This window comes from Tauraco erythrolophus, chromosome 5 (genome assembly GCF_009769465.1).
Source record: "Tauraco erythrolophus isolate bTauEry1 chromosome 5, bTauEry1.pri, whole genome shotgun sequence".
Lineage (NCBI taxonomy): Eukaryota > Metazoa > Chordata > Aves > Musophagiformes > Musophagidae > Tauraco > Tauraco erythrolophus.
The window spans coordinates 20,791,831-20,816,767 of NC_141469.1; the positions used below are offsets into that span (position 1 = coordinate 20,791,831).

At 59.0% G+C, this 24,937-nt stretch overlaps 2 protein-coding genes across 2 annotated transcripts; one reads left to right on the forward strand and one right to left on the reverse strand.

Annotated features, from left to right (window-relative positions):
- Positions 1 to 997: 997 nt before the first annotated feature.
- NAGK (N-acetylglucosamine kinase) lies at positions 998 to 3,853 on the forward strand. The gene is given in 11 exon segments (XM_086612125.1): positions 998 to 1,032; positions 1,587 to 1,671; positions 1,883 to 1,981; positions 2,083 to 2,225; positions 2,317 to 2,426; positions 2,500 to 2,624; positions 2,900 to 2,987; positions 3,216 to 3,313; positions 3,401 to 3,479; positions 3,567 to 3,640; positions 3,642 to 3,853. Coding segments are annotated over 11 exon segments (1,050 nt in total). The 3' UTR covers positions 3,756 to 3,853.
- Positions 3,854 to 5,529: 1,676 nt separating this feature from the next.
- PAIP2B (poly(A) binding protein interacting protein 2B) lies at positions 5,530 to 24,158 on the reverse strand. Its single transcript, XM_086611750.1, has 4 exons — positions 24,117 to 24,158; positions 13,911 to 14,065; positions 8,950 to 9,126; positions 5,530 to 7,241 (listed from the first exon to the last, which is right to left on the reverse strand). Exons 2-4 carry the CDS (start codon positions 14,055 to 14,057, stop codon positions 7,185 to 7,187), a joined length of 381 nt encoding a protein of 126 aa, XP_086467876.1. The 5' UTR covers positions 14,058 to 14,065; positions 24,117 to 24,158; the 3' UTR covers positions 5,530 to 7,184.
- Between the last annotated feature and the right edge of the window lie 779 nt (positions 24,159 to 24,937).

Below are 24,937 nucleotides of genomic sequence, written 5' to 3' on the forward strand. Positions count from 1 at the left end.
AGAAGGGGCTGCGGTGCCCAAGGAGGGGCTCAGCTGCGCCCGCGCCCCTGTCTGCCACTCGCCTGGATCACAGTGATGGGAGCTGACAGCCGCTCCTGCGCTCATTAGCGAAGCTCTAACAAGGGGAAGGGGTGTCAGCTCATGGGGAGGGGGACCCAGCCCCTGCCTCTGTGCCCCATGGGGTGATGTGGCTTTGGGAACAGAGAAGGACCCCGGTGCTGTGGTGACTCCTGGCCCACAGGCATGTCCTCCAAGCTCCCATCTCGCTGCTGGGACCCGGGAGTGATGGCTGGGTGGGTGCTGGATGGGGGACCCCACCCCATGCTCGTCCCCATGGGATCCCCCTTTTGCTCTGTTCCAAGATGCCAAGGGGTGCCTGGCAGGGCTGTGGGGCTGTGACCTGGGTGGGGCCGTGGGGCTGTGTCCTGGGTGGGGCCGTGGTCCTGGATGGGCTGTGTCCCAGGTGGGCGCATGCGTGGGGCAGTGTCCTGGGCTGGATGTGTGCGTGGGATCGTGTCCTGAGTGTGTCTGTGCATGGGGCAGTGTCACAGGTGGGTGCGTGGGTAGGGCTGTGTCTGGGATTGTGTGCGTGTGTGGGGCTGGGTCCCGAATGGGTGCGTGGGGGGTCGGGTGTGTCCCGCGTGGGTGCACGCATGCGACTGTGTCCTGGGTATGCGGGGCTGTGTCCCGAGTGAGGGGGGGCGGTATATCGGGGGCAGGGCTGTGTCCCGGGTGGGTGCGTTGGTCTGTGTCTCGGGTGGACACGCCGGGCTGTATCCCGCGTGACCCCGCACCCCTGCACGTGCACCACCCAGCTGCCCCCCCCAATGAACGAGCCCTCCCCCCGCGTCCCCACCCCACAGAGCTCCGCGTGGCTGCGGTGGCGGAAAACGGCGCCAGAGGGGCGGCATAGGGACCGGGGCGGGCGGGGGGGCGGAGCGAGGACTCAGGGAGGCGGGGCGAGGTGGAGCCGGGGGCGGGGCGTGTCCCGACTGCGATGGCGTCGCTCTTCGGCGGCGTGGAGGGTGAGGGGTTGCGCCGCGGGTGGGGCGGGGCGGGGGGTCCCTAGGGGGCTCTGCTCCCCCCCCCCCCCCCCGATTCCCACGGGTACCCTCAGTCCGGGGGCGGGGCTTCAGCTGGCCCCGCCCCGGGTACCCCCAGCCTGGGGGGGTGGGGCCGGGGGCGGGGGGAGCAAGAGACGGTCGTGGGGGGTCCGGCTGCAGCCGCTAGAGCCGGACCCCCTCCGACCGTCTTCTGCCCCCCCCGACTCCTCCCGCCCCATGCAGGAGGAGGCCAGGGCTGAGGTCAGTGAGACGGGGGCGCGGGGGGGTGTGTGTCAGCAGCCCCCCCCTCTCCAGGCACCCTCATCCTGGTGTGCCGTCCCCCATCCTGGACCCCCCCGCCCCTTCCCTAGGGTCTCAGCACGCTCAAGGGCTGGTTTAGGGCGTGCCGGGGGTCCCTGGGGAGATGCAGAGTCAGGGTGGTGGGGGCTGAGTGCGGATCCCCTGCTCTCCATGGGATGGCGGGGGGGGGAGGGGCATGGGATGGTGATAGCAGCGTGTCCCTCCCCCCCACTGTCTCTGCAGCGGGGGCACCCACTCCAGGGTGGTGGTGGTCTCCGGAGATGGTCGGATCTTGGCTGAGACGGAGGGACCCTGCACGAACCACTGGGTAAGCTGGGGGACACCCCCCTACCCAGTGCGAGGAGGGGACTGGGACAACGGGGGGTGGGGTGGCCCTTCTTGTCCCCAAGCTCCCAGTGTGCTTGGGTGGGATGAAGCCACTGGAGAACGTGCCCCGGCGTTGCCTGCAGCTCGTGGCTAGAGCCCGGGGGTTGGGGTGGGGGGCTTCAGCGCATATCCCCCCCACCTTTGGCTCTCAGCTCGTCGGTTCTGAAAAGTGCCTGGAGAGGATCGAGTGGATGGTCAGCGAGGCCAAGAGCAAAGCTGGGGCTGACCCCCACATCCCCCTCTGCTCGCTGGTGAGCCTCCCCCATCCCCCCTGGGACTAGCGTCCTCCCCAGGGATGCTCCGGCTCCGTGTGCCCCCCTGAGGGGTGACGGGGACCCTCGGCGTGGGGCAGGGGCTATCCCTGAGCGGGGGTGACCAAAAGGACGCCATTGGCAAACTGTCGGAGGAGCTGCACTGCCGCTTCCCGCACCTCAGCCAGAGTTACTACATCACCACCGATGCCGTCGGGGCCATGGCCACCGCCACTGACCACGGGTAGGGGACAGCTGCCTGGGGGGCACGTCACACTGACGGGGGTTGGGGGGTGACTGTGCGTCCCCCTCTCTCCGCGGCTCCAACTCCGCAGCGGCATCGTCCTCATCTCCGGTACCGGCTCCAACTGCAAACTCATCAACCCCGATGGGTCGGAGACAGGCTGCGGCGGGTGGGGGCACATGATGGGTGACGAAGGCTCAGGTGAGGCCGGCGGGCAGTGGGTGGTGGGGGACACCGGGGGGGGCTCTCTGCTGACTCCGTGCTCTCTCCACAGCGTACTGGATCGCGCATCAGGCCGTGAAGATGGTATTCGACTGCATGGACAACCTGGAGGTGCCACCCCATGACGTCGGATACATCAAGCAGGCCATGTTCGACTACTTCAGGTGCTGCCGTGGGGTCCCAGGGGGCTCCAGGCTGTGTGCCGGGGTTCAGGGCAGGTCTAGGGGCTGCTCCACGCTTGGCGGTTCTGGGGAGCTCCTTGGAATGTTGGGATCTGGGGGATGCTCTGGGATCTGCACCAGGATGGTGCAGTCCTGGGGGCTCTGGGTAGCACCCCGGGATGGTGGAGGGTCCTCAGGGGCTCCCAGCTGGGTGCAGGGGTCCCCTGGGGCTGGGGTCCCCTGTGCTGGCAGGTGGGACATGGGCTCACTGGTGGGTTTCCCATCCTGCAGATCTCCGACCGGATGGGCCTCCTGACACACCTGTACCGCACCTTTGAGAAGTCCAAGTTTGCGGGATTTTGCCAGAAGCTGGCGGAGGGTAGGGGAGCCCCTTCCCCGGGGGGCACGGGGGGACCGGGCCCTGGGGCTCAGTCCCCAGCTGGGGACTGTCACCCCTTTGCCGTCCCTCCCCAGAACCCATCACAGTCCCCCCCGCACCCTTTGTGCCGTGCACCCTCCACCCTCATTGTTGGGAAGCGGAGCTGAGTGGGAGCCCCAGCACGTGCAGGGGTGCAGGGTGGGGGGTCCCTATCCCACTCCCCCCCAGGTGCCCAGGCTGGTGACCCGCTCTGCTGCCACGTCTTCACCAAGGCTGGCGAGGTCCTGGCTCGCCACGTTGTCGCTGTGCTGCCCAAAATCGACAGGGTGAGAGGCGACAGCAATGGGGAGCGGGGCGAGTGGGGTGGGGAGGGTCCCAGTGCTGGCTCTCATCCGCTGCCCCCCTCCCCGCAGAGCCTGTTCCTGGGGGAGCTGGGGCTGCCCATCGTCTGTGTGGGCTCCGTCTGGAACAGCTGGGACAGGATGCAGGCGGGTGAGCAGCGGGATAGGGGTGCTGGGGTGGGGGGGGGTCCTGTGGTCCCCTGTAACCCTGACCCTGTGGTGTGTGTCCCGCTTCCAGGGTTCATCCGGGTGCTAGCACAGGCGCGGGAGGAGGCTCCCGACCACGTCTTCTCCCGGTTCAGCCTCCTGAAGCTTGAAGTGCTCCTCGGCGCTGGGGGGGGCCCGCCTGGGTGCCCGGAGCATTGGCCACACACTGCCCTTGGACTACGCTGGCAACGTTGACGTCTTCTACACCCATGTCTTCTAACTGCGTCTCCCCACCCCAGCTGCTGCTCCACAGCCCCCCGCGATGGAGGGACCCTCCGTGCACAGCGGCGGGTGTCAGAGAAACGGGGTTTTTGTAGTTTGGCAATAAAAAGGTTGCACCGCCTGAAGGGTAACGGGCCAGGGGCTGGCGCGGGGCCCGTGGGCAGAGTGGGGCTGGGAGCGTGGCTTAGCAGCCAGGGAGAGAGGAACCGGCCCCGGGAACAGCCTTGGTGGGTGGGGGGGAGAGCTGTGAGCTGCGGTGGGGCTGCTGGAAAATGAACCGAAACGGACCTCAAAGGTTCCTGTTTCGGAGCCCGAGCGGGACAGGGTGCTGCCCACGCCTGCCTGGGCTGAGCTGCCGCTGCGGGCACGGAGGGGGTCTGGTGCCCGGGGGGCAGCTGGACCCAAGCAGAATGGAGAGAGGAGCTGCTGGGGAGGAGGAAGAAGAGGAGGAGGAAGGAGGATGCCATTGGGGTTGAACAGCCGGGGTACCTTTGGCCTCAGCAATGGGGTGAAGGGAGCAATGCTGTCGGTGAGCCGGGGAAAGGACTCATGGTGATGGCTGGGGCTGGTCCCGAGTTCCAGCAGCTTTCCTGGGGCTGGTCTTCATTTAAAAAGGAAAAAAAAACGAAGAAAAGCCCTTTTGGCTTCCATCATGGGGCTGTGCCTGACCTGAGGCACAAACCCAAAAGCTGCCTCATCCTTCTCGGAAGGCTGGGTGGGACGCGCGGGCACTGGGACAGGCAGGGAGCTCATGTACCAAGTGGGGCGGATCCTGCCGGCTCCCCGTGCCATGTCAGCTGCTCTGTGCCAGGCTCTGCCAGCACAGTGTCCCAGAAGGCTCCTCCATACACCACCAGCCTCAGCCCGCAGCAGGACAAAGCCGTGAGCCAGGCACTTCGGTTTGCAGTACCCACTGCGGGGGGAAGAAGCAGCAGCAGAAGAGGCAGTGGCCTCTTCCCCGAGAATCCTCTCACCTGGCTTTCCAAATTTTTTAAAATTTTCTATTTTCAGTGCTGAGTTCCTGACCAGGCATAAACCTGACCCCTTTCCTCCTTCAGCCCTTTTGGGCTCTGCCCTGCCAGCTCCATGGCAGCCCCAGCACAGGATGCTGGAAGCCAGTGGAGCCGAGGAGGGGGGGAACGGAGGAAAAATCCTCCCGGAGCTTCAAGCTGCCTCTGAACTGGGTCAAGCAAAGCAAATGGGGGGCAGGCGCTCAAAGCCAGCTCTGGCAGAGCCATCTGGCGCGCGAGTGAAGGCATTTGCGCTGCTGTGGTCACCGGGTGGGTGGTGGCTGGGAGCAGACGCCCATGCGGGGGGTCCCGGCCCGGCAGCGAACCTCCTGCCACGACCGAGATGTCAGTGGGGAGCCGGTGTCGAATGGAGACCTTACCCCCTTCTCCAGGCGAGACTTCTGCACTGCTCAGTTCCAAAAAAGTTTATTTTTAATAATGCGTTGCCTGAAATTTACAGCACATGGGGAGGGGGGGTGTTTTTTTGGTAAGAAATCAAACAGAAACCAGAAAAAAGTGTGTGCAGGGGGGTGGGGGGGGACTGTGCTACTGCTGCAGAAGTTTGCCCGGCGTACGGCTGCCCTTCCCCGCTCCCCGAATCGTGGCCTGGCCTCGGCTGGAGCTCCGGCCCTGGAGCAGAGGGAGCCTCCGGCAGTGGGATGCGACCATGCAGGTGCTGAAGGCACAGCTCGTACCAGGAAATGGGAGAACTTGCCCCAGCCCGCCCTGCTCCGCACCTCTGGGCAGCAATATTTAAGACGGGCAGCTCCAGCTGTGGCAATGTCGGGATCTGGTGCTGGTTTTAAGACGGGGCAGCCAGAGCCGGGAGAACTGCTGAGATATAAGAGCGGACGGTACCAAGGGAAGCGGGCACAACCCTCCGCTTGCTGTTAGCGTTTGTGGTCCGATAACCGTGGGCCCTCCTGCTGAGCTCTCCGGTGGCAGGAGCCGCGGCTGTCAGCTTTGCTGTGCCGAGCTAATGGAGACGGAGCGAACCCCCAGCTAGTGCGTGGCCATTAGCTTCCATCTCCGCCAGCACCACGGGGGGCTGTAATCCCCCTCCATTAACTACTCCATTTAAGTAAAGGAAATACTGGAAGTAATTGCACCCGAGAGGTGAGATTTACATGGATGAGCAAGAACTCACCTCCAGCGTTACCAGAGCCAGTAACTATCATCACCGTTAGGCTACAGCCCTCATCGAGAAGCTCCTGCTTCCTCTGGATACAGATTTCTGACCCTGGCTCTTCGACGGAGCCCGCTAAGCACAGGACTGACACTCCCAGAAGCGCCCAGGGCTGTGGTTTCGGGAGCTGAAGCCCGGCCAGCTCCTGCCCATGGGGAAGGGGGGTCCCCAAAAGCGAGTTCAACCAGACTGGCATGGACACCGCTCACCAACTGCTCACACTTCCCCTGGCTTTGCCTTCAATGCCACCCGCCACCGGAGCCTTGGCAAAGGGCACTGCAGGGACAGTGACTGGCATGCCGATGCTGCCCATCATCGTCCCCACCTCCATCTGTGGGTGCTCCCCGGGGCTCAGACTCGTCTCGATGGAGGACCCCTCTCCTTTCCCAGGGAGGCTGCATGACACTGACTCCCCACCACTCTGCTCCACTAAGAACGGGCTCTATTCCGCTTTTTTCTTGGATTTATGTCAATGGGAAATGGAGGCACAGGGACTTCAGAGCCGTGGCCCGTAGTGCTGGATAAGCTCAAGAATCGAGAGGGGTAATTATTTAAGAAGACATGTTTTGTAGGAGCAGCGTCTCCTTGGGAAGGGCAGTTGGGGTGATGTCTGACGGGTCTGGTCTCCCCCAAGAGCTCCCACAAGTGGTAACGCAGGCAGGAGCCTCACCTACCAGCAGAGAAGCGTTCCGAGTTAGTGTTCAGCACTTATCGGGGAGCTGGGGCAGGGCTGCTGCTCGAAGGAATTCAGAGTTTGCAGTCTTGTTACACTTCATCTTTCCTTTAGCGAAAAGAAATCCTGTTTAACGGAAATGGGGAGAGCCAGCGCAGCTCCTGGCCCAGGCTTGCTGCCTCTGGGGAGGAAGCAGGCAGGCAGCAGGATCCTTACAAATTCTACTTCAACAAGAAAACATGACTTTTCCACTAGCAGGTCTGAAGCACGCGTGGAAATGGGCCTCTGAAGTAAGGGAAGCGCCGGGCTCCAGGACAGACCTGAGGGGCCGCGAGTCCTAGGAAGCAAAAACTGCCCAAAAAAAAAAAGGTGATAGACAATACAAAGGAAGAGTTTTAAGAAAGAAAAAAAAAAAAAAGGGTACTTGAAGCGTAGAGCAAGATTTTGCCACATTGCAGCAACTCCGCTATGGCACAGAGTCCAGCTGGGGGGCCAATCCCCCCCCCTCCACCTTTCCCTGGAGCAGGGACAGAGTCTCTCCAAAGCCCGCCTTGATGGTCAGTACTTCACGCCAGGCACAAACTCCTTGGCATCTGGATTCAAGTTGCTTTTGCTCTGGAAGAGAAGAGGGAAGGGGTGGGGGGGGCCATCAGCGATGCAGAATATCATCCAAATCCGTGGACCCGCACCCGAAGGCTGTCGCTCACATGCGCAGAGCAGCTGCCCTGGGCTGTGTCCCCGCAGTGCTCGGGATGCTCCTCAACAAGCGCCAGCTCCAAAGCAGCTTCTCCCAGGCTGTGTTTTTTTGGGGTGGGGAAAACATGGGCGAATCGGGCTGTCTCCGTCTCCCCCCGTTCCTGCTTCAGCACAGGGCTGCGAGGTGCCGGCGGCTGTTGTATCCCTGTGCGTGGCGCAGCCGGAAGGTGAAGCAGCTCTGCCCAAGCACGGTCAGAAGGGCCGGGTCACGACCACTCCCCTGCAGTGCTAGTTGTGCAGCATATCCCTTGCTCTCGGACGGGAACGGGCATTGCCTTAACACTGCTGCTCTTCCAGCCACCCAGGCGGTTTTCACCACTTTGAATACCCACCCAGGCTCGGGGTGCTCGGCACCCCTGGAGCAGACCCGTCTGGTCCTGCCCAAAAGGCAGAGCTGCCCAGCTCACGTGCAAGCAGCAGCCCCATTTCCAGGGCTTCTGGAGAGCAAGTTCTGCAGAGCTTGGGAGTTTTGTCTTTAGGATACACAGCCAAAATGCAGAAAACTCCAAATGCACGTTAGGAAATATGAGTTGTTTAGCCCAAATCAGCAAGTTTGTAGTACAATGAATGACTCAATCACTCAGCACCAGGATGCCGGGGTTACGGTACGTGCTGTGTTTGGCATTACCAGCTGAGCGCCAGTAGGTAAAATTGCCGGAGTCTTGGGCCACAAGCTGAGAACTTTTGCTTAGATCTGCTTTTAGCTGAGATAGCATTAACCTGCTTTCTGCTTGGCACAGTGCTGCGTCCTGGATTTAGTGCGAGAATAACAGTGACAGCACAGCGATGTTTTGGCTGTTGCTGAGTATTGTTTATCCTACGCCCAGGACTTTTTCAGTGTTTCCCACATTCTGCTGGCACCAGGAGTGCAAGAAGCCCATTCCCAGAAGATAAAGAGGCTCCAGCCGGCAGCAGAAGCTGCAACTCAGTGAGATATGAATGGTTAACAGCCAGGCTGGGGCCTGAGAGACAAAGAAGGAATCCAATAAAGTGTGAGAAGACCCCAGACCAGAAGTCACCAAAAGATCGCAAGGGAGGGGGGGGGGGGAGGGGCGAGTGCAGAGATATACGGGTATCATCGTCCAGGGATTTCTCCGAAGGCACCCAGCTCGAGCTGACCCTGCTGCTGCACCACGCTATTAAATTATTTATTATTATAAAATCCGATGTCTGAGAGTCCACTATGGAAAACTGAGGGTCGAACCTACAGAAGTGGAAGCACCTGTGGGTGAGTGTGTGTGTGAGAGGGAGGAGTGGGAAGGGGCACCCGCCGGCTCCACGGAGTCGCCTGCTGCAGAGGGACTCCGGCCCTCACAGGTAAAGTCTCGGGTGGTGTGGGTGCGACTCCCAGAACGCAGCATGAACGCTTGGGCAGCGCCTTCTCTTTCAACAACACATTGTGCCTGGTGCATTGGCACCAGCTCTTGCACCCCGACACCCCCACTGCCAGTCGGGAACCTCCCCCCCCCCCCCCCCCCAACCCCGCAAAAAGGAAATCCACCCCTCTTCCCAAGACAGGTCCTCTGCTCTTTGCCAGACTCCATGGCACGTTCTCCAAGGTCCTTACCAGAATGTCCTCTGAACTGTGGCCATCGCCAACCGAGAGGCCGTTCAGCTGCTGCTGCAGCTGCCCCATGCCCTGGGGCAGGTCGCGGGAGGGAATGAACCAGTCCTGGTCTTCTTCCTCCAGCATCTCCTGGAAGCAGCGGTCAAGGAATTCCTGCTCCTGCAGCTCCTCCTCCACCTGCCCAAAGAGATCTGTTAGGTGCAGGCACAAACGACACGTATCTTGGGGTTTTCCATATGCTGTTTCCACCTGGAGAAAGCCAAGTCCGCGAGATGCCAATCTCCTCTCTGTACCTGTCCATGCCTCAGGAACACCCCATCAGAGCCAGAGCTGTATTTCAGCCCTGGATGAATTCGGCTCTGCCAATCTGCCTGTAGCCAGCCCCAGGAAATGCAAGAGCACAAAAACCGGCCCTTTTTGAGGGGAGCAGAGCCGCGCTCAGACGTAGCTTCCTGGCTGTGGCAGATTGCTGGGGTGGGGAGGTGCAGACCGCAAGCAAACAGTGCCGGGAGAATCCGGAAGGGAACGGGGTAGGATTTACAGGACGGGACCTATGGGCTGTCTGGATGCATCAGCACACACACAGGATTTCAGGCTGCTGGGCTTCCGTGGAGCTGGCTGCAAACTGAATGGGTTGGCTAACGAAAGCCAGCTGGGAAGCAGCGCTAGAGGAGCATGTTGCTGTGCGGCTCCTCTGCTACAGAGCAATGCCACAGCTCTGCCAGCCCCTATTTTTGCTTTCTTGCTTCCGTGCTTCTCCAGCTGAATGCCGCGGTTCTGCTCAGCCCGCTCGACAGACCGGTGCTCCACGAGCACTGACGCATGGTGGCAGTCGGCTCCCATCAAGCACACCGGGGATGACACCATCTCAACCGTAGAAAAACTCCTCCCGAGGCTGAGGAAAGCCACGGGACCTGGCTCGGGTTCCTGGATCAGAAAGCTGCTTGCGCAGCGGGTCTACAGGCAAAGTCAGGCAGGAGAGACGCACAGGACGGGGGGTTGGGGGTCCCATCTGTACCCTTGAGCAGGCAGGTACCACATGTGAGTCGCGTTAACTGGCTGCTCCCATCTTCCAGGCTGGTTTTCTCTGGATGCTGACTGGAGCAAAGCAAGCGAGGCTAGCCCACACCCCACCGGCCTCCTGCTGAACAGGCACGTGGTTGCCAGAAAACGCGCAGATGGGACAACAGCCAGAAAACAGCACGATTTGGAGCAGCTGTTGTGGAGTCCAAGAGGGCTGAGGGAATCCATGAACCACAAAATGCTCTGAAAAGCTTAAAGCCTTCCATTTTACAGAAACTACAACTGAAACTGGCTTCCCAGGGGGAAAGGGGGACCCACTGTGCCCTGTCCTGAAGCCCCTGAGCTGGGGATGGGTGGGCAGCCCCTGCCACCGGTGTGCTACTGGGGTCCCACTGCCCCATCACGGCGTTTACAGAGACATGTCCATCACAAATAGATTGGGAAGGTAATTTTGGTAAACCCACAGTGCTACCGACTTTCCGGTTAATTCACAGCCAGTCCCTACTACGTTTTAAATCACTACCAGGCAAACTCCTTGCAAGGACTGCGAAAAGCTCTCACAGTGATCGAGCCCCGGACGCTGCCTCCAGCCTCGGCTACTGGAGAGCTGCTCACCATCAGCCTTAGAAATTGGGTCTGGCCAGGGAACAGCACCTTTACCGCCAGCAAAGCATCCCACGGCTGCCCTCAGCCGAGTTTCCAGAAGCTGTCCTGGAAACCACATTCTGCCATAGCATGTGAACACGTTTTTTTTTTTTAAAAAAAACCCCTCCAATCCAAGCACCCCAGGACTGCGAACTCGCCCCGGCAGGTGATGATGACAACGACAACGACTGCCCTGGGATCCTGCACTTCTACAGGATGCAGGATGGAGCGAGCCCAGAGCTTCATGCCCCTCACAACACTTCAAACCCAGGGGAACATTCCCTCTCCTCCAAGTCGCGGTGCTGCCGGCCATGCTCTAACCGCAGCTAGCAGCGCCCCATTTCCCTTCCCACACCTTCTCGGGCACGCAACCGGTCAGCGAGGCCGATACCAGCGCTGTCTGTGCGCCGGGGATGCGGTGACAATGTCAATCCTGGACCAGGGGATGGAGGGAACGCTCGCACCTGCACCTACCTGCCACCCCTCCAGCAGAACCCATCAGCTCCCTTTCACCGTCCCGTGACAACCTGAATCAGGTTTAACAAACCAGGTTTATTATTTGCTCAGGGCTCTTCTTTGGCTTCCTGTGGTATTTAAGGCAGCTCTGTCACCTCCCGCCCCAGGCCCTTCTGCAGCAACCTCAGCTGCTGTCAGCACAGTTTCTTCTCAGCACAAGAGCCCACCATTCCCTTTTCGCCCTCCGGGATGTGCAGACTCCATGGGAAAAGGAATGTTGCGTGCATAAATAAGGGAAGACTGTGCCAAGAAGCTCGTGGGTTTCTGGAAACACCTGCCTGTTCCCTTTGCTCAGGGCCTGGATGGCAGAACCTTTGTTGGAGGGGGCAAGGAAGCGATGTGGCTTCAGAAAGCTGAGGAAGATGGAAAAGAATATGGGTCTGGGGGTAAAGTTCAGCCCCAGATCTTACAGCAGCCCCAAGCCCCCGGGGTGTCTGTGGGGTGGCAGAAGCCACCATGGCCACCGAAAGGGACCTGCCTGCTGTCCTTCACCCCGTGCCCACATCACCGGGGTCTCGTCTTCTCCCAGGGTCACTCAGGAGTGACTCCGGGCAGGGAGAAGAACAGGGCCAGACGAGAGCACTGCCACCAGCCCAGGGACAGCTTCTACTGAGAGCGCTGCCTTCTGTGGGTCCTGGTGCAGGACAGCTCTCCTCCTGTCCCAAGAAGGACATGGAGCTGTTGGGGCAAGTCCAGAGGAGGGCCACAAAAATGATCCGAGGGCTGGAGCACCTCTGCTATGGAGACAAGCTGAGAGAGTTGGGGCTGTTCAGCCTGGAGAAGAGAAGGCTCTGGGGTGACCTTCCAGCAGCCTTCCAGTACCTAAAGGGGCTACAAGAAAGCTGGAGAGGGGCTTTGGACAAGGGTGTGTAGTGACAGGACAGGGCCCATGGCTTTAAACTGAAAGAGGGGAGATTTTGATTAGACCTAAGGAAGAAATTCTTCCCTCTGAGGGTGGTGAGGCATTGGCACAGGTTGCCCAGAGGAGTTGTTGCTGCCCCATCCCTGGAAGCGTTCAAGGCCAGGTTGAATGGGGCTTTGAGCAACCTGGTGTAGTGGAGGGTGTCCCTGACCATGGCAGGGGTGTTGGAACTAGATGATCTTTGAGGTCTCTTCCAACCCAAACCATTCTGTGATTCCTCACCCTGGCTGCTGCCCCACCAGCACAAAGATGGACTTCAAAGCCCTTCAAGAGCAACTCCAGCTTCGGTATGAACTATTTTCCCCTGAGCTGCATCTCACCAGCAGCTGGACAAAGGGCTGAGCTCCCAGGGCATTGCCAAAGAGTTGGAAGCGCAGAAGCGATGGCTGGCAGACCAGGAGAGCACAGGTGAGTATTTTGGCAGCCCAGTGCCCAACACGGAGAAGCTCTGAGGTCTTGGCTCCACTCTCCTCCTCCTCCATCTCCCTCCACCTGCACATGCTCCCCTCCACCCTGGGATGCTCCCTGCAGCAAAGTCTGCTTTGCGCTTTGCCTTCATCAGGCTTTTAATCAAGACAGCTCTTTACAAATATTAACTAATTAATCCAGCACGTTTCCATCAGCACAGCTGCTTGTGGGGGCTGGCTGCTGCCTAATCACATCATTAAATAAAAGCTTTGAGTCACAGCTCGCTAACAATCGCTAACGTGATGCGGGCGGCACAAGGCAGCTGCCACGTGCTCCCCACGAGTTACCGTCAGCGGCTGCAGTTGCCTCGTGTGGGAATGAGACTTAAGTATTACCATATGGAGATTTTCTGCTGAGGGCACCTGTAAAGCTGACGAAATCCTCCTTTGGTGACCGAGGGTTTGGTGGGGACATGAAATCCTTTTGCCCAGCCTGCTCGCGGTCCCAGAGGTCCCTTCCTGCCAGTCTCCTGACACCCCGGTGATGGGAGCCTGGTGCTTGGCCACGCTCCTGGGGACGTTTCAGGGAGGGGACGAGTGTCCAGGAGCGCTGAGGTTTCCTGCCCATGGCGCAGCTCAGCCAGCTGAAGGGGTAAGCTCCTTCCTCGCCCAGCTCAAGGTGGCTGACTTCTCTCCAGCTACTGGGATGATGGCAGGAGGGACCAGCGAGCCTCCAGCAAGCCCGTCCCTGCTGCCTCGTGCTGCCCTGGCATGTGAGTAAAGACCCCAAGCAGAAGCACGAGGACATTATGCAGCGGCTCCCTCTGCTCCAGCTCGCAGGGTCGCATCGCTATTCCACAAGCCAAGAGCTGTTCAAATCCCACCAGGGTCTGCCAGAAGCTCTCAAGAGCTTAGCACACAATTATGCATCTCATTATGCACACAGCCAACGCTCCTACCAAGTGGTCTGGCTGCTCCAAGTGTATTTGAGATCGTTTCATGAGATTGAGATTTCTGCCCCAAACAAGAGGTATTAGCTGCAGGAACTCATTGCTGAGGCAGCCAGGCTACAAACACGCTCAAATTCTGAGCACCAATTTTTACGCTGGTCCTCTCCTTCCAGCTGAGCATGTGGAAAGCGAAGGTCTCGGTCATCACAGCAAAGCACAGGAGAAGATGACGGTGCTGTCACTGTTCCTCCCAGAAAGATCTGAGAGAGTCAAAGGCACTGTGAGGTTTTTTTTCCGACTTTATTCTTCTCATGTCCTTACAGGCAGATCCAATACAAACAGGATGACGACTCCTGAGAGCCACCACCTCTGTGCAGGGCCCACGCCGGCTGCGACTCACATGCACTTCACAGTGCCCATCAAAGGAAACCTTTCCCTCTCCTCGTCTCTATTTCAGCTGCAGAAACGTGGAGCTGGCAACCACTCTCCCGTTCTTACCTGTCTGTTGAAGTCTTCTTCGTTCTCCATCCACATGTACTCCGCAAAGGGGTTGTTTTCCTTCTCATCGTGGCCGTTCACTACTTGGTCCTCTTTGGATTTGGGATTGGATGCCGTTGTACTGGCGAGGTCGGAGCCATTCATCATTACAGACTCTGGGAAGACAAACAAGGACGTGAGGGAGCTGCTGGGGAACCCCGTGCCCCCCAACTCGTGCCAGTCACCCAGCTCCCAGTTGGCCATGCCAACGGGCGCCAGCTCTGGCTTCCACCACAAGAACCTGCGGCTTCCAGGCTGCTTTTTCCAAGGCACAGCACTATTCCCGACTCCTTGAAAGTGCCGGAAGTGGCACGACACCTCCCTGGCAGGAGCAACATTTTGTTTTGATGGTTTTGACACATAAGGGATAATCTGAACGTACTCAGTCTGGATGTAGAGCAATGAGTGACCTGACCAGCAGCTTCTGGAGCAGCTGTGTACAGGGCTTGGACAGGCACCAGCACCCCACACCATCCCTCCATTTAATTTAAATCTGCCACCAAACACACCAAAAGACCACAAATGGGTTATTGCTGCAGTCAACACACCAACACTGCAGAAGCAGATTGCCCTCTACCCCAAACCACTGAATTTTTGGGCAGAACATATGCACACCAGTTCGTGTCCCTTTATCTCTGCTGTAATTTCTTTATTTTTAGAGGGCATTTTGCAAAAGCCTGTTGGTTTGTGACACAAAGGCTGTCTTTTCCTAAAGCAGGCACTCAGAGTCCCAGGAGCATGGCTTGAAGCAAGACAAACCTTACTGAGTCCCAAACCTGAATTTCCAAAAGGAGCAGATGGAGAGAAGGACTCACGAGATAAATGAGACGATAATTCAGTAACAAAATGTACGGAATAGCAAAACAGGGACTCAGGCCAGCAAACCCTGCTGAAAAACGTCCAAACATCACGTAACGCCATCCCAGCTGTGTGTTTTATTCTCCCCTGGTAAAGGCTTTGTCTGGAGTTGAGCTGCATCCAGCTCTGGCGCAGCACTGGGGCTCAGGGATGAACTGGAGAGCCTCCCACATGACTGGGGGCTGGAAAACACGACTCCTCAGGATGACTGGCAGGAGCGGGTTGGTTTGGTCTTGAGGAGGACAAGAACTGGAGAGCCCCATGCAACAGCCCCTTCCGTACAGAGAGAGGCTGCAGAAAAATCAGTCTCTTGTGCTTGTGGATACAGCAGGGTCTCAGTTTTTGCAGCAGCAGAAATCGGATTTGGAAAAAGGGGTGAGGTTGGGGAGACCACTAGTGACAACGGGAACTAATGCCCTTTGCAGGGGGACAAGCCTCTCCCCAAAAGTTTCAGGGAACAGTTGGTGATGGGTACGACGGACGGCCCAGGAACGCCTAATCCTCCTGTAGGAACACGAAGACAATTGAGGGGACCTCTCAGAGTCTCCATGAGCCTCTCCAAGACGGGGAGAGCAACATCCCCGCTAGAGCCCAGCACTTTCTGTCTCCACCCAGGTCACAGCTGCCGTCACAGCTGCATCCCCACAGCCGCTCTGATCCCACGTAACTCGCTAAACACAGCCCGCTCTAGAACCCGAGCAGATTCTTCTCATTTTTGGGAGGAACCCGAGGCACAGACAGCTGTCGCACGTTACTCTCTGAAAAGCAACCTCGTTGGTAACGGCGGGCAGCCCTTGCGTACTGACGCTCCCAGTCCCCAAGAGCAGCACGGCTTTAAAACAGCTGCTCCTGGGCAAAGCGGAAAAAAAAGGGAAAAGGAAGAGCAGTGAGGTTGTGAGGCTGCCCGCAGCTGCGGGACGCAGCACCAGGCCATGCTGAAGCAGCCTTTGTTATCTGCAGAGGAGCAAGAAAGGCTCCGGAACTGAGCGGGGAAACCTCGGCCGTGCCAAAGCCAACATGGCAGCTCTCCTGGGATCAACAAGGCTTATTGACGATGGGCAGCTCCAGCCTGGCAGGAGGGAGTCACGGGAAGGGGAACAGGGCTGCAAAGCAAGCGGAAAGGCACGAAAGGTTTGGACGGGGAAGCTCTCCCTCCCTCCCTGCTTCTCTCACTGCCAGCACAGATGTTTGCACAGGCCGAGCCCGGAGCTCAAGGAAACATGGGTTTTGAGGAGCTGGCAGGGTTCACGGCTTACAGACAGCGTCTGAAGCCAGGATCTGTGCCAACAGGCAGGATGGGTGCTGGGTTGGACCGAAATTCGTCCTGCCTGGGTCAGGCAGCTGCCGTCAAGAGACAAAACGAGGTGCCTGTGCCGGTCCGGCAGCTCTGTACCAGCCACTGCAGAGAGCGGTTTAGCTGGAGAAGCAGCATGAGAGAGGAGGGAAGGTTCTGCAATGTTTAATTTTACATTTTTTTTTTTTAAATAAAGAAAAAGAAAGCTTCCTCTCCCTCCCCAAGCCTCCATGCTCCTCGCTAATCTGGCTGCAACGGACCTTGCTCCCGTGGTGCCAGCTCCCGGCAGGGCTCTGCAGCTCTTTCCGAACAGCAAAGGGGGTTCTTCCCAATTGAGCATTTGGCGTGGGTGAGCCAGGACCTGCAGCACAGCCGTGAGGAGCTGCAGGAGGACAGCTAGAGGAGGGCAGCTGGCCCGGCACGGCGAGCGGCATGCTGTGGTTCAGGAGCAGGGTGAAAGGACAGTTTGTGCCTGGTTCCCCTCCCAGGTCTGTAATGGAGCAGCAGGACTTTTTCAGGCAGACAGGGAGCAGCAGCTCTCGACACAGACAGATCCTAACAGCAGGGCAGCCCCAACTGCTGTCAGCATCCTGACACCCGTATGGCACCCGCAGCCCCTCGGCCACCCACATGTCCCACCCCAGGGCCTAGGGCAAACCGAAGGACTCCCACATCCCAAGCCGCTGCCGTGGGGCATGCAGGGTCTGGGGCTGCCAGCCGAGCTCGGCTTCCCAATTTCAGCTTCCCCCATGCCCTAAGGGGCAGACAGAGAGATGGGACCCCCGGGAAGGCACCCTACCGCTGGCAGCCCTGGGTACCACCAGCTGCAGTGCCCAGGCTGTGCAAACAGTCCCACCGCTCGCACAAATCACAGCGCGGGAAGCGTTTGTATCTCCACATCACGGCCAATGCCACTTGTTTACTCTGTCACCAACAGGTCCATTTTTCTTTCTTTCTTTTTTTTTTTTCTTTGGACACACAGGTGTCCAAAGCCCCACTCCCAGCCCCTCCCAGCAGCCTCAGAATCCCCCATGCTCACAGTGGAAGTTGTTTCTCTGTGGTTATCACGCACGTTTCCCTACCACGCTATCCCCTACTATGCTATTCCCACCTCTTCTGTTAGATTTAAGTCACTCCAAAGCTTCCTGAGCTGTCCAGCAGTCCTCACCTGCGTCCGTCCCCTGCCTGCTGGGGCCAGAGGTTTCCGAACAGCCCTGAGCGATAAAGGGAGCTGGGAGAGGCCAGCATGGATATTTAAGCATCACGGAGCGAGAAGGAGCCCTTCTGCAGAGCCACGTCCCTGCGCTTTGCTGGGAGAAAGAGCAGCAGGAGAGGCAGGATGCCCACAGCACTGGGACAGCGGCTGCCCTGCAAGCTCGTCCCTGCCAGGGCAGGGGGGTGGGCTCCTGCCTGCGTGTCCACTGGGAACATCCTGGGTGAGAAAAACTCACCAGAAAGGAAGACAGGCACCCAAATCTCCCGTCCCGCTGGCCAGTACAGTGCAAAGGGCAGCGGATAGCCAGGGGCAGGGGGATGCGCAGGGATGGCGACAGCACTGTGTGATGTACTGCTTCAGTTGCCCAAACACAAAAGGGCAAAAAAAAAAAAAAAACACAACTAAAACCAACCAACCAAAGTGACTTTTTTATCTCCCATTTTTCACAGCTGGGTCTGAAGGACCCAAGGTCATGGTTTTCCCATCTCGGCCAGCACTCGGAGCACACCAGCAGTCCCTCGCAGCAGCCCTGGCCGTGCAGAGCCATCCCTGCCGAGAAAAGCACCTTCCAAGGGTGCATTTTCCAGGCTGGCCGAGCCAGGCGCGATGTATGTTTTGGTCTGCGTGTCATTTATTTGAGTCAGTGGCGCAGGGCTGTAGCCGTCAGCCTGTTGACACTCTACCAAGCACGCACAGAGCTGGGATAATTTTGATATATTGCTGACTGCTCTGAGCCACGGCTCTCCAATAAAACTGAAATAAATTAAAAAAATCTACCTTCCTATAATGAAGGCTTCTTGGATTTGTTTTTCCTTTCCCTTGGAAAATTGAGTAGATCAAAAAAAAAAAAAGTAAACTTCAACCTGGGGGCTGAGAGCTCAGAAAATACATCTAGAGCACACAAAGCACCTCCCGAGAGCTGCACGTCCCACGCCAGAGCACGGCGAACCCTGAAGAGGCGGCCAGGGAGCTCCCTGCTCGGCTGTACAAACATCTTCATCTGTCTTAATGCTCCCACACTTGCCCGGGGCTGGAGGAGCAGCCTGGTAAGGCAGGTTTCCTTTGGAAAAGGTGCTGGACAACATGAGGTGGGAAACAGAAATTCAGCCTGTTTGGTATTTGGGCAATGCTTAAAGGCACGACGCTGCAAGAGTCCAGATCTCATGGGACCTGACCCCAGTGGGGGCTACCAGGTGGTCCTGGCTCATCCAAGGGCAAACTAATCAGCGTGGCTCATGCAGGGAGATGCCAACATAACGCCGCCATCCCAACACTGACGGCATCTAAACGAGATGGACATGTTTTTGGAGGAAACATCCACGTTTCTGTATAGACATGCAAACCCCACCGAGGCAGTCAGGTTGTGCGACATGAGATTTGCTTCAGAGCAGATGCTGTGAGGCCAAGTGGGTGGCCACGTCCCACCACGCTCCCGCTCCTTGGAATTACAAAGCGGAGCAAGAGCAGGGTCTTCTCATCACCAGGTTGAGATATTTGATGCAAGCAGGGTAGAAACTTTATGGACAGACTCTGCAGGAGGTGGGGAAGGACTCCTCAGAGCAGGCAGCACTCCAGCATGGCATAAAAGGGGGTAGCTGCCCCCCAAGGGAGCCTGGGCTGAGACAGAGGATGGCAAGCACGAAGGCATGGGTACCCACCGTGCTGCAAGAGCCTGATGCAGAGGAGACAAGGCAGGGTGATGCGGTCAGAGCAGCAGGGAAGCGAGCCTTGGCACTGTCCGTCTGGCAGAGAGCAGAAAGGATGAGAGGCAGCTGACGGTGAGATGGCACCGCAGTTGGAATGAGCCGTCCCGAGAGGAGAGCGTATGGGCAGGAATGCTCTGGGCTGCTGCGATGGAGCGGCATAAGGCATGGTGAGTTATTAATATTATCTGGACAACGCACTTTGACATCCCAGAATTACACGCACAGTTATCCGCTCTTTCCAGGCGGGCCCCTAGCTCGTTTCCTTACCTAATTCAGGAGGATAACACGGTAGAACAAACTGGGGTTAGTCACAGCAGGACCAAGGAACTCCTAGGAGGCAAGACCCTTCCAGGGTCCTGCTCCCAGCTGGATTCTGTCCCTTCGACAGCGCCCCTTCCTTACACCAAGCGTGGCACGGGCCACGTCCCTCCCCTTCACCCCCAAAGAGTTAACAAGTCAGCAGCAGACGGAGATCGGAGCACAGCTGCGCACTTGGCTCAAGGCAGGGACATATGGTCCTCGTCACCCACCCAGGCTGGCGTAGCCAGAGCCAAAACCTCGTCGCAGGCTGCTCCAGTGGGGAGCGCTGGGTTCCATGACGGAGGAGGCTGGCTGGCCAGGGCTCCCGGCTCCATAAATAGCTTGGAGAATCATTGTGTTTGCAGACGGGCTGGTTGTTTGGCAGGAAAAGCCACCCAGCACAACCCAGACATCAGGAAAAATACCCCAAACGAGCCCTTCTTTCTCAGTGCGCTTTCACGGCCCCTCTCCCTCCCCACCGCCCCGCGAGTGCGGCGGGGTTCAGGAGCGCTGGCACCACAATGAAAGGCGAGAGGTTAGTGCTGTGGCCCTGTGCTGCTGCACTCTTGTGCCAGCTGCGCTTTGAGTTTGACACCACTCAAAGTTCCACTTGCGGAGCATTCCTAAGAAGAAACCCACTATTTTTCTCTTCCACTCAACCAGTGCAGAAACACTTCCCGCAGAAGAGGGATACTGGAGCACGAGCAAACTGGTTTGAAGTCCTCCACCAGAAGTCCAGGACTGACCCGTGCCCAGGCAGGGCTGGGCAAGAAGGGGAGGAGAGGGCTGGGTGTTTTTGCAGGCCACCTCTCCACTCCTCCGAAGCAGCAATTTAAAGAAGGGCAACTCGTTAGCCTCATTTCCCAAGAGTCCGGATTCTCCCCTTTCAGCTCGCGCAGGTACTTCTCGCGCTCCACAGGTCAATCCGGTTCAGCCCCATTTCCAACGCCCTCGCTCCTTCCACAAGCTTCTCCTCCGGCCCGCCTGCGCCTCGCACAGCAGACACAGAGATTACCTTGCCCTAATCTCCCTTTACAGATAAGGTCTCCGCACCTCGGAGTCCCGAGCTGCACTTTTTATCTTCCAGCAGCCGCAAGCGGTGCCAGCTGCCCTGCACGGCACTTGCCATGTTCCCCCTCCTCTCTGCTTCCAGCTGGGTCTTGTTGGGGAACCCGGTGTGACGGGGTCTGGCTTTTTCTGCCAGGCGCAATCTGGCTCCAGCCCAGTCCACGTTCTGTCACAACCCTGACGTATTTCAAGTCTTTTTTTTTCCCCCCAGGCTTCTCCTTCCTATTATATTATACTGGTGTTTCAGGTTTTATTCCCTGCTGCCGACGCTGAAGCACTGAGCTGGCGAGCTGCTGCAGACCTGCGGGAGTCACCCACTGCTCCCCGCTGTCTTCAGCCTTCTGTAATTACAGGGCATTAAGTCTTCCAGGTTAGTCTGGACTCCTAATGTTAGGCTGGACTCCTGGTACTCCCTTTTCATGCATGCCAGGGTACAGGGGGGTGCCAGTCCCTGCTCGCAGCCCACAGTAGATGTGGAGCTTTTCATTTTCGGCTCGCTCAGTTGCATCCTATTTCCATCTGTGATCTGGGGGATAATCTCATCCTGCACTATTTTAATCTGCATCCATAAGAACAATCCCCTACTTTGCTCAGGCACAAAACGAAGCGCCGCCAGATCCTCCATCATTCTGAAAGCACCAGGAACGTCAAACGCACTCTTGAGCTGTGTCCAAGAAACGCTTAGGAACCTAATTTCAAATTCATCCTAAATGCTGCTCTTCATTGAGCTCCTTTTAATGTCAGGCAAAGACACCACGTTCTGCGCTTGACGGCTCATGAACAGGTCCTGCTGCTCGCCAGGATGAAGGCTGCCATACACTGCAGCAGCGATATGGTCAACCAGCACCACGCCTGAGCCGCGACGTTCTGTAATTTAAAGGAATTTTAAGGACTTCAAAGCACAGCATCCATTGAGCAGCACCTTCCAGCGACCCGGGCAGTCGCAGCCACCTCCTGATGGAAGCCGGGAGATGCTCTTCCTGCATAGGGACATTGACGGGGCAGGGCAGGGACAGCGTTCCCCATCTGCCTGGCTGTGGGCACAGAAAACCGAGAGCAGAAAAAAAAGCCAGCGGTGCAATATCTGCAGCAGCAGCGGCTGGAAATGGAGCTCAGGGCGGCAAACTGAATGCTTTGCCAGGGCTCTCCGGATTTGCAGGAGCAGTTTTATTTCTGTTTGTGCCGGAGGCCCGACATGGAGGCACCTTTCCCAGCCCTCGCTCGCGGTGTGTGCCCTGTGCTCACACTCACTTGGCCCCGTTGGTGCTGAGCACCTGCCCTCCACGCCATCGTTTTCGGTCTGAGTGGGGACAGGGAAGCAAAGCGCAGTGAGGCCGAGAGGAAGAAAGCAGACTCAGGGACTCGGCACCACCCTTCAGGCCACCAAAACCTGACAAAATGTGCCCTGTCAACACCAAACAAGAGCGGGTGCTGGGCGGGCTGGCAGCTGCCTTTCAGCAGCCTGGATTTCGGCTGCTGACAACACTGGCATGGATCAAATTAGCGCTGGCGGAAGGGCTGGCACGATGACAAGTCTGGGGCCGGCCGCTGCCCTCGCGGCCCCCAGGGCACCACAGCCCGGCCAGCCCAGCCTGATGGGTGACGGATGACCCCACAGGGAACAACTGAGGGTCTCACTTCCCCGTCCCTTGGCCAGGGTCAAACTAGCAGCTGGCTGTGAGGGGAAAACAAACTGCTGCTTCAAGGGAGGGGAACAAGCCTGCTTCCCTCCTCAGCCGTTCAATTCTGGAACAAAAAGTCTGAAAGTTTGCAGGAGGACATCAGCGTCCAGCTCCTGGTAACACAGCCCTTGGATACATCATCCACCTGCGCACAGCAGGTGTTTTCTGCTCATTTCAGCTACACAGGGAATCCTGCAAGGACACGTGTGCACCTTACGGACAACGCACACGTGTGCCTGGCTCTTCCTTCCTCAGCCTGGGAAAGGGCTGTCCCTTCAGCTTGTCACCCACGAGCTCTTCAGATGGAAAACCCACAGACTCCTCTGCACAGAAAGGAAACGTGGACGTTTTCAATGCAAGACTGTAACACGCATTTTTGTCTCGAGCTATTAGGAACCAAACAAACTCAACTGAGGGCTTCACGCGGTCCCTTCTCTGGCTGCTCTGGCCAAGGCTATCAGAGGAATGAGGATCTGCATCAGCCGTGCTCCAAAGCGATGCAGAGTCCAGCGTGCATCCTGTCAAGCAGTCAGTCAGATGCAGAGAGAAGTTTCCCTACCTGGCCACAATGCTCCTGTAGCAATACCTGACTTGTCGCGGCACGTCAGGCTGAAACCTGAAGAGCCAGCACGTAACAAAACATCTGAAGGGCACAAGCCAGGAGCCAGCTACGCTGAGCCTGCTGATGCCGCATCCCATCCCCTGCACACATGGCTGGTGGGGCCAAGTCAGCCTGGCCTGGGGAAGGCAATCTCCTTGCAGCCGAAACCCACTCATGTGCTGCATCCTGAGCCTCTGCGGCACAGGCTGGGCTAGTTTTTTAGGTAAATTTCATGGAATCACAGAATGTTTGGGTTGGAAAGAATCTCAAAGATCATCTAGTTCCAAGCCCCCTGCCATGGGCAGGGACACCCTCCACTAGACCAGGTTGCTCAAAGTCTCATCCAACCTGGCCTTGAACACTTCCAGGGGTGGGGCAGCCACAGCTTCTCTGGGCAACCTGTGCCAGTGCCTCAGCACCCTCAACGTAAAAAACTCCTTCCTTACATTGAATCTAAATCTACCCTCTTTCAGTTTAAAGTTTAAATTTGAGAAACCAGCTTGCAGTCACTGCAATCTGCAAAAACAGCAGGCTGTGTCGCCTACCTCCGGGTTGGGGGTCCCTCCAGAGCGACAGCAGCGTGCAGGACCCCTGTGCCTGTCCCTCGTGTGCTCTGCTGGAGCAGAGACCATGTCGTGGGAGCGGGTCAGAGCAGGTTTAGGAAGGAGAAGCCAAACTCCCTTGCCCCACTACGGATCAGCAGGGCCAGGGACACGCTCCCTCCACTGCGCTCCACAGGCAGGGGACCAGGCAGGCAGGGGACCGGGCCCACACGGAGCGGAGCCTGGGGGCTGTCTGAGGAGCCCGCTCCCGAGGGGTGCCGGGGGCAGGGTGAGGGAAGAACGCCCAGATGGAGCCTGCGCCGGCTTCTTGGGGCAAACCAGCCGGGAGGGACTTCTGCCGCTCGCTCCGCCCGGGACGCACGGTTGAATACCGGCTCCCAGGCGCCCTCCGCATCCCCCTCACCTTCGGGAAGGAGCTGCTCCGGCAGCCCCAGCCCCGCTTTTCCCCGTCTCCGGCTTTACCTTCTCTGCGTGTCCCGGGGAAGAAAACTCCCCCAGCACAACGCGGTGCCTGCGAGCCGGTAAAGAACCCGGACCTGAGCAGCGTTCGTCGCCTCCCGCCCTCGGACTGCCCCGCCGGCGGCAGCCCTCTCGCCGGGCGCAGGCCGGAGCGCGGCCGCACACCCGGCGCTCCGCGGATGAGGCTGCCGGAGCCTCGCGGCTGCGCTGGCGGAGGTCCGAGGCGCGGCCGGAGCCGGGCCGAGGCCTGTGGCCGTTGCCCAGCGGGGCTTTCATTCCGGACCGGGCTGGGGCCTGCCCGGCCTGCGGCCGCCGGAGGCCCGCCCGCCCCGGTCCCCCTCGGTGTCCACCTCGAGCGGCCGGCGGGCTGCCGGGGCTGCGCCCCGGGGTGGTCCCGGAGCGCCGTCCCTGCCCCCGTACCTGCCGACCGGGCCGAGCCGGTGCCGCTCTGCGGGCGCCCGCCCTCCGCTGCCGCCGTCGCCGCCACCGGACCCCGCCGCCGCCCGCCCGCCCCGCGCGGCGGGGACACGCCCACTCGCCCCGCCCTAAAAGGACCTGGCACTCCATTGGCCAGACCCGCTGGGCGCCCCCGCCCCCCTCGCTCAGCTCCAAGTCTGGTTGGGAGGAAGGGAGCGCGAGCGTGTCGCTATTCCACCAGTCCGCTGCCACTCCAGCTTCTAGTCCCACCCGCTCTGTCGCCGTCTGATTGGAGACCCGGATCCACCTCCTAGCCTTCGGATTGGTTAACCTCGAAGGGTCGGATTGGTTGAGCGCACGCGTCTCCCACGTGGGGTCAGACAGGCAGACCCCGGAGGCGGGACCGTGCTGGGGTGGGCGTGGCCGGCCACAACGTAAAAAAACACATCACCCCGCCCCGTGGCCTAGATTTTGATTGGCGGGGGCAATGTCCAATGGGAAGAGGCGTCACAAGCTGCCCGCCCCGCCGCGCGGGAGTGCTGCTAGAGAGCCGCTGATTGGCGGATTGATGTAAACACACAAGCGAGAGGGCGGGGGAGTCCCCTGGCGACGGCGGACTGGGGCGGGGTGGGGGGGAGCTGTCACGTGGTGGGCGCGTGTCTGGGGTGGCGGGGACCCTCACGCTCGGGGGGGCACGCAGCCCCGCACCCCAGTGCCGGGGACCCGGCTTGCTCCCCCAGTTTGGGGGCACCTCAGTGCGGGGGGCACCCAGCCCCACACCTCCGGGGCGGGGGCACTCAGCCCCCCACCCATAGTGTTGGGGG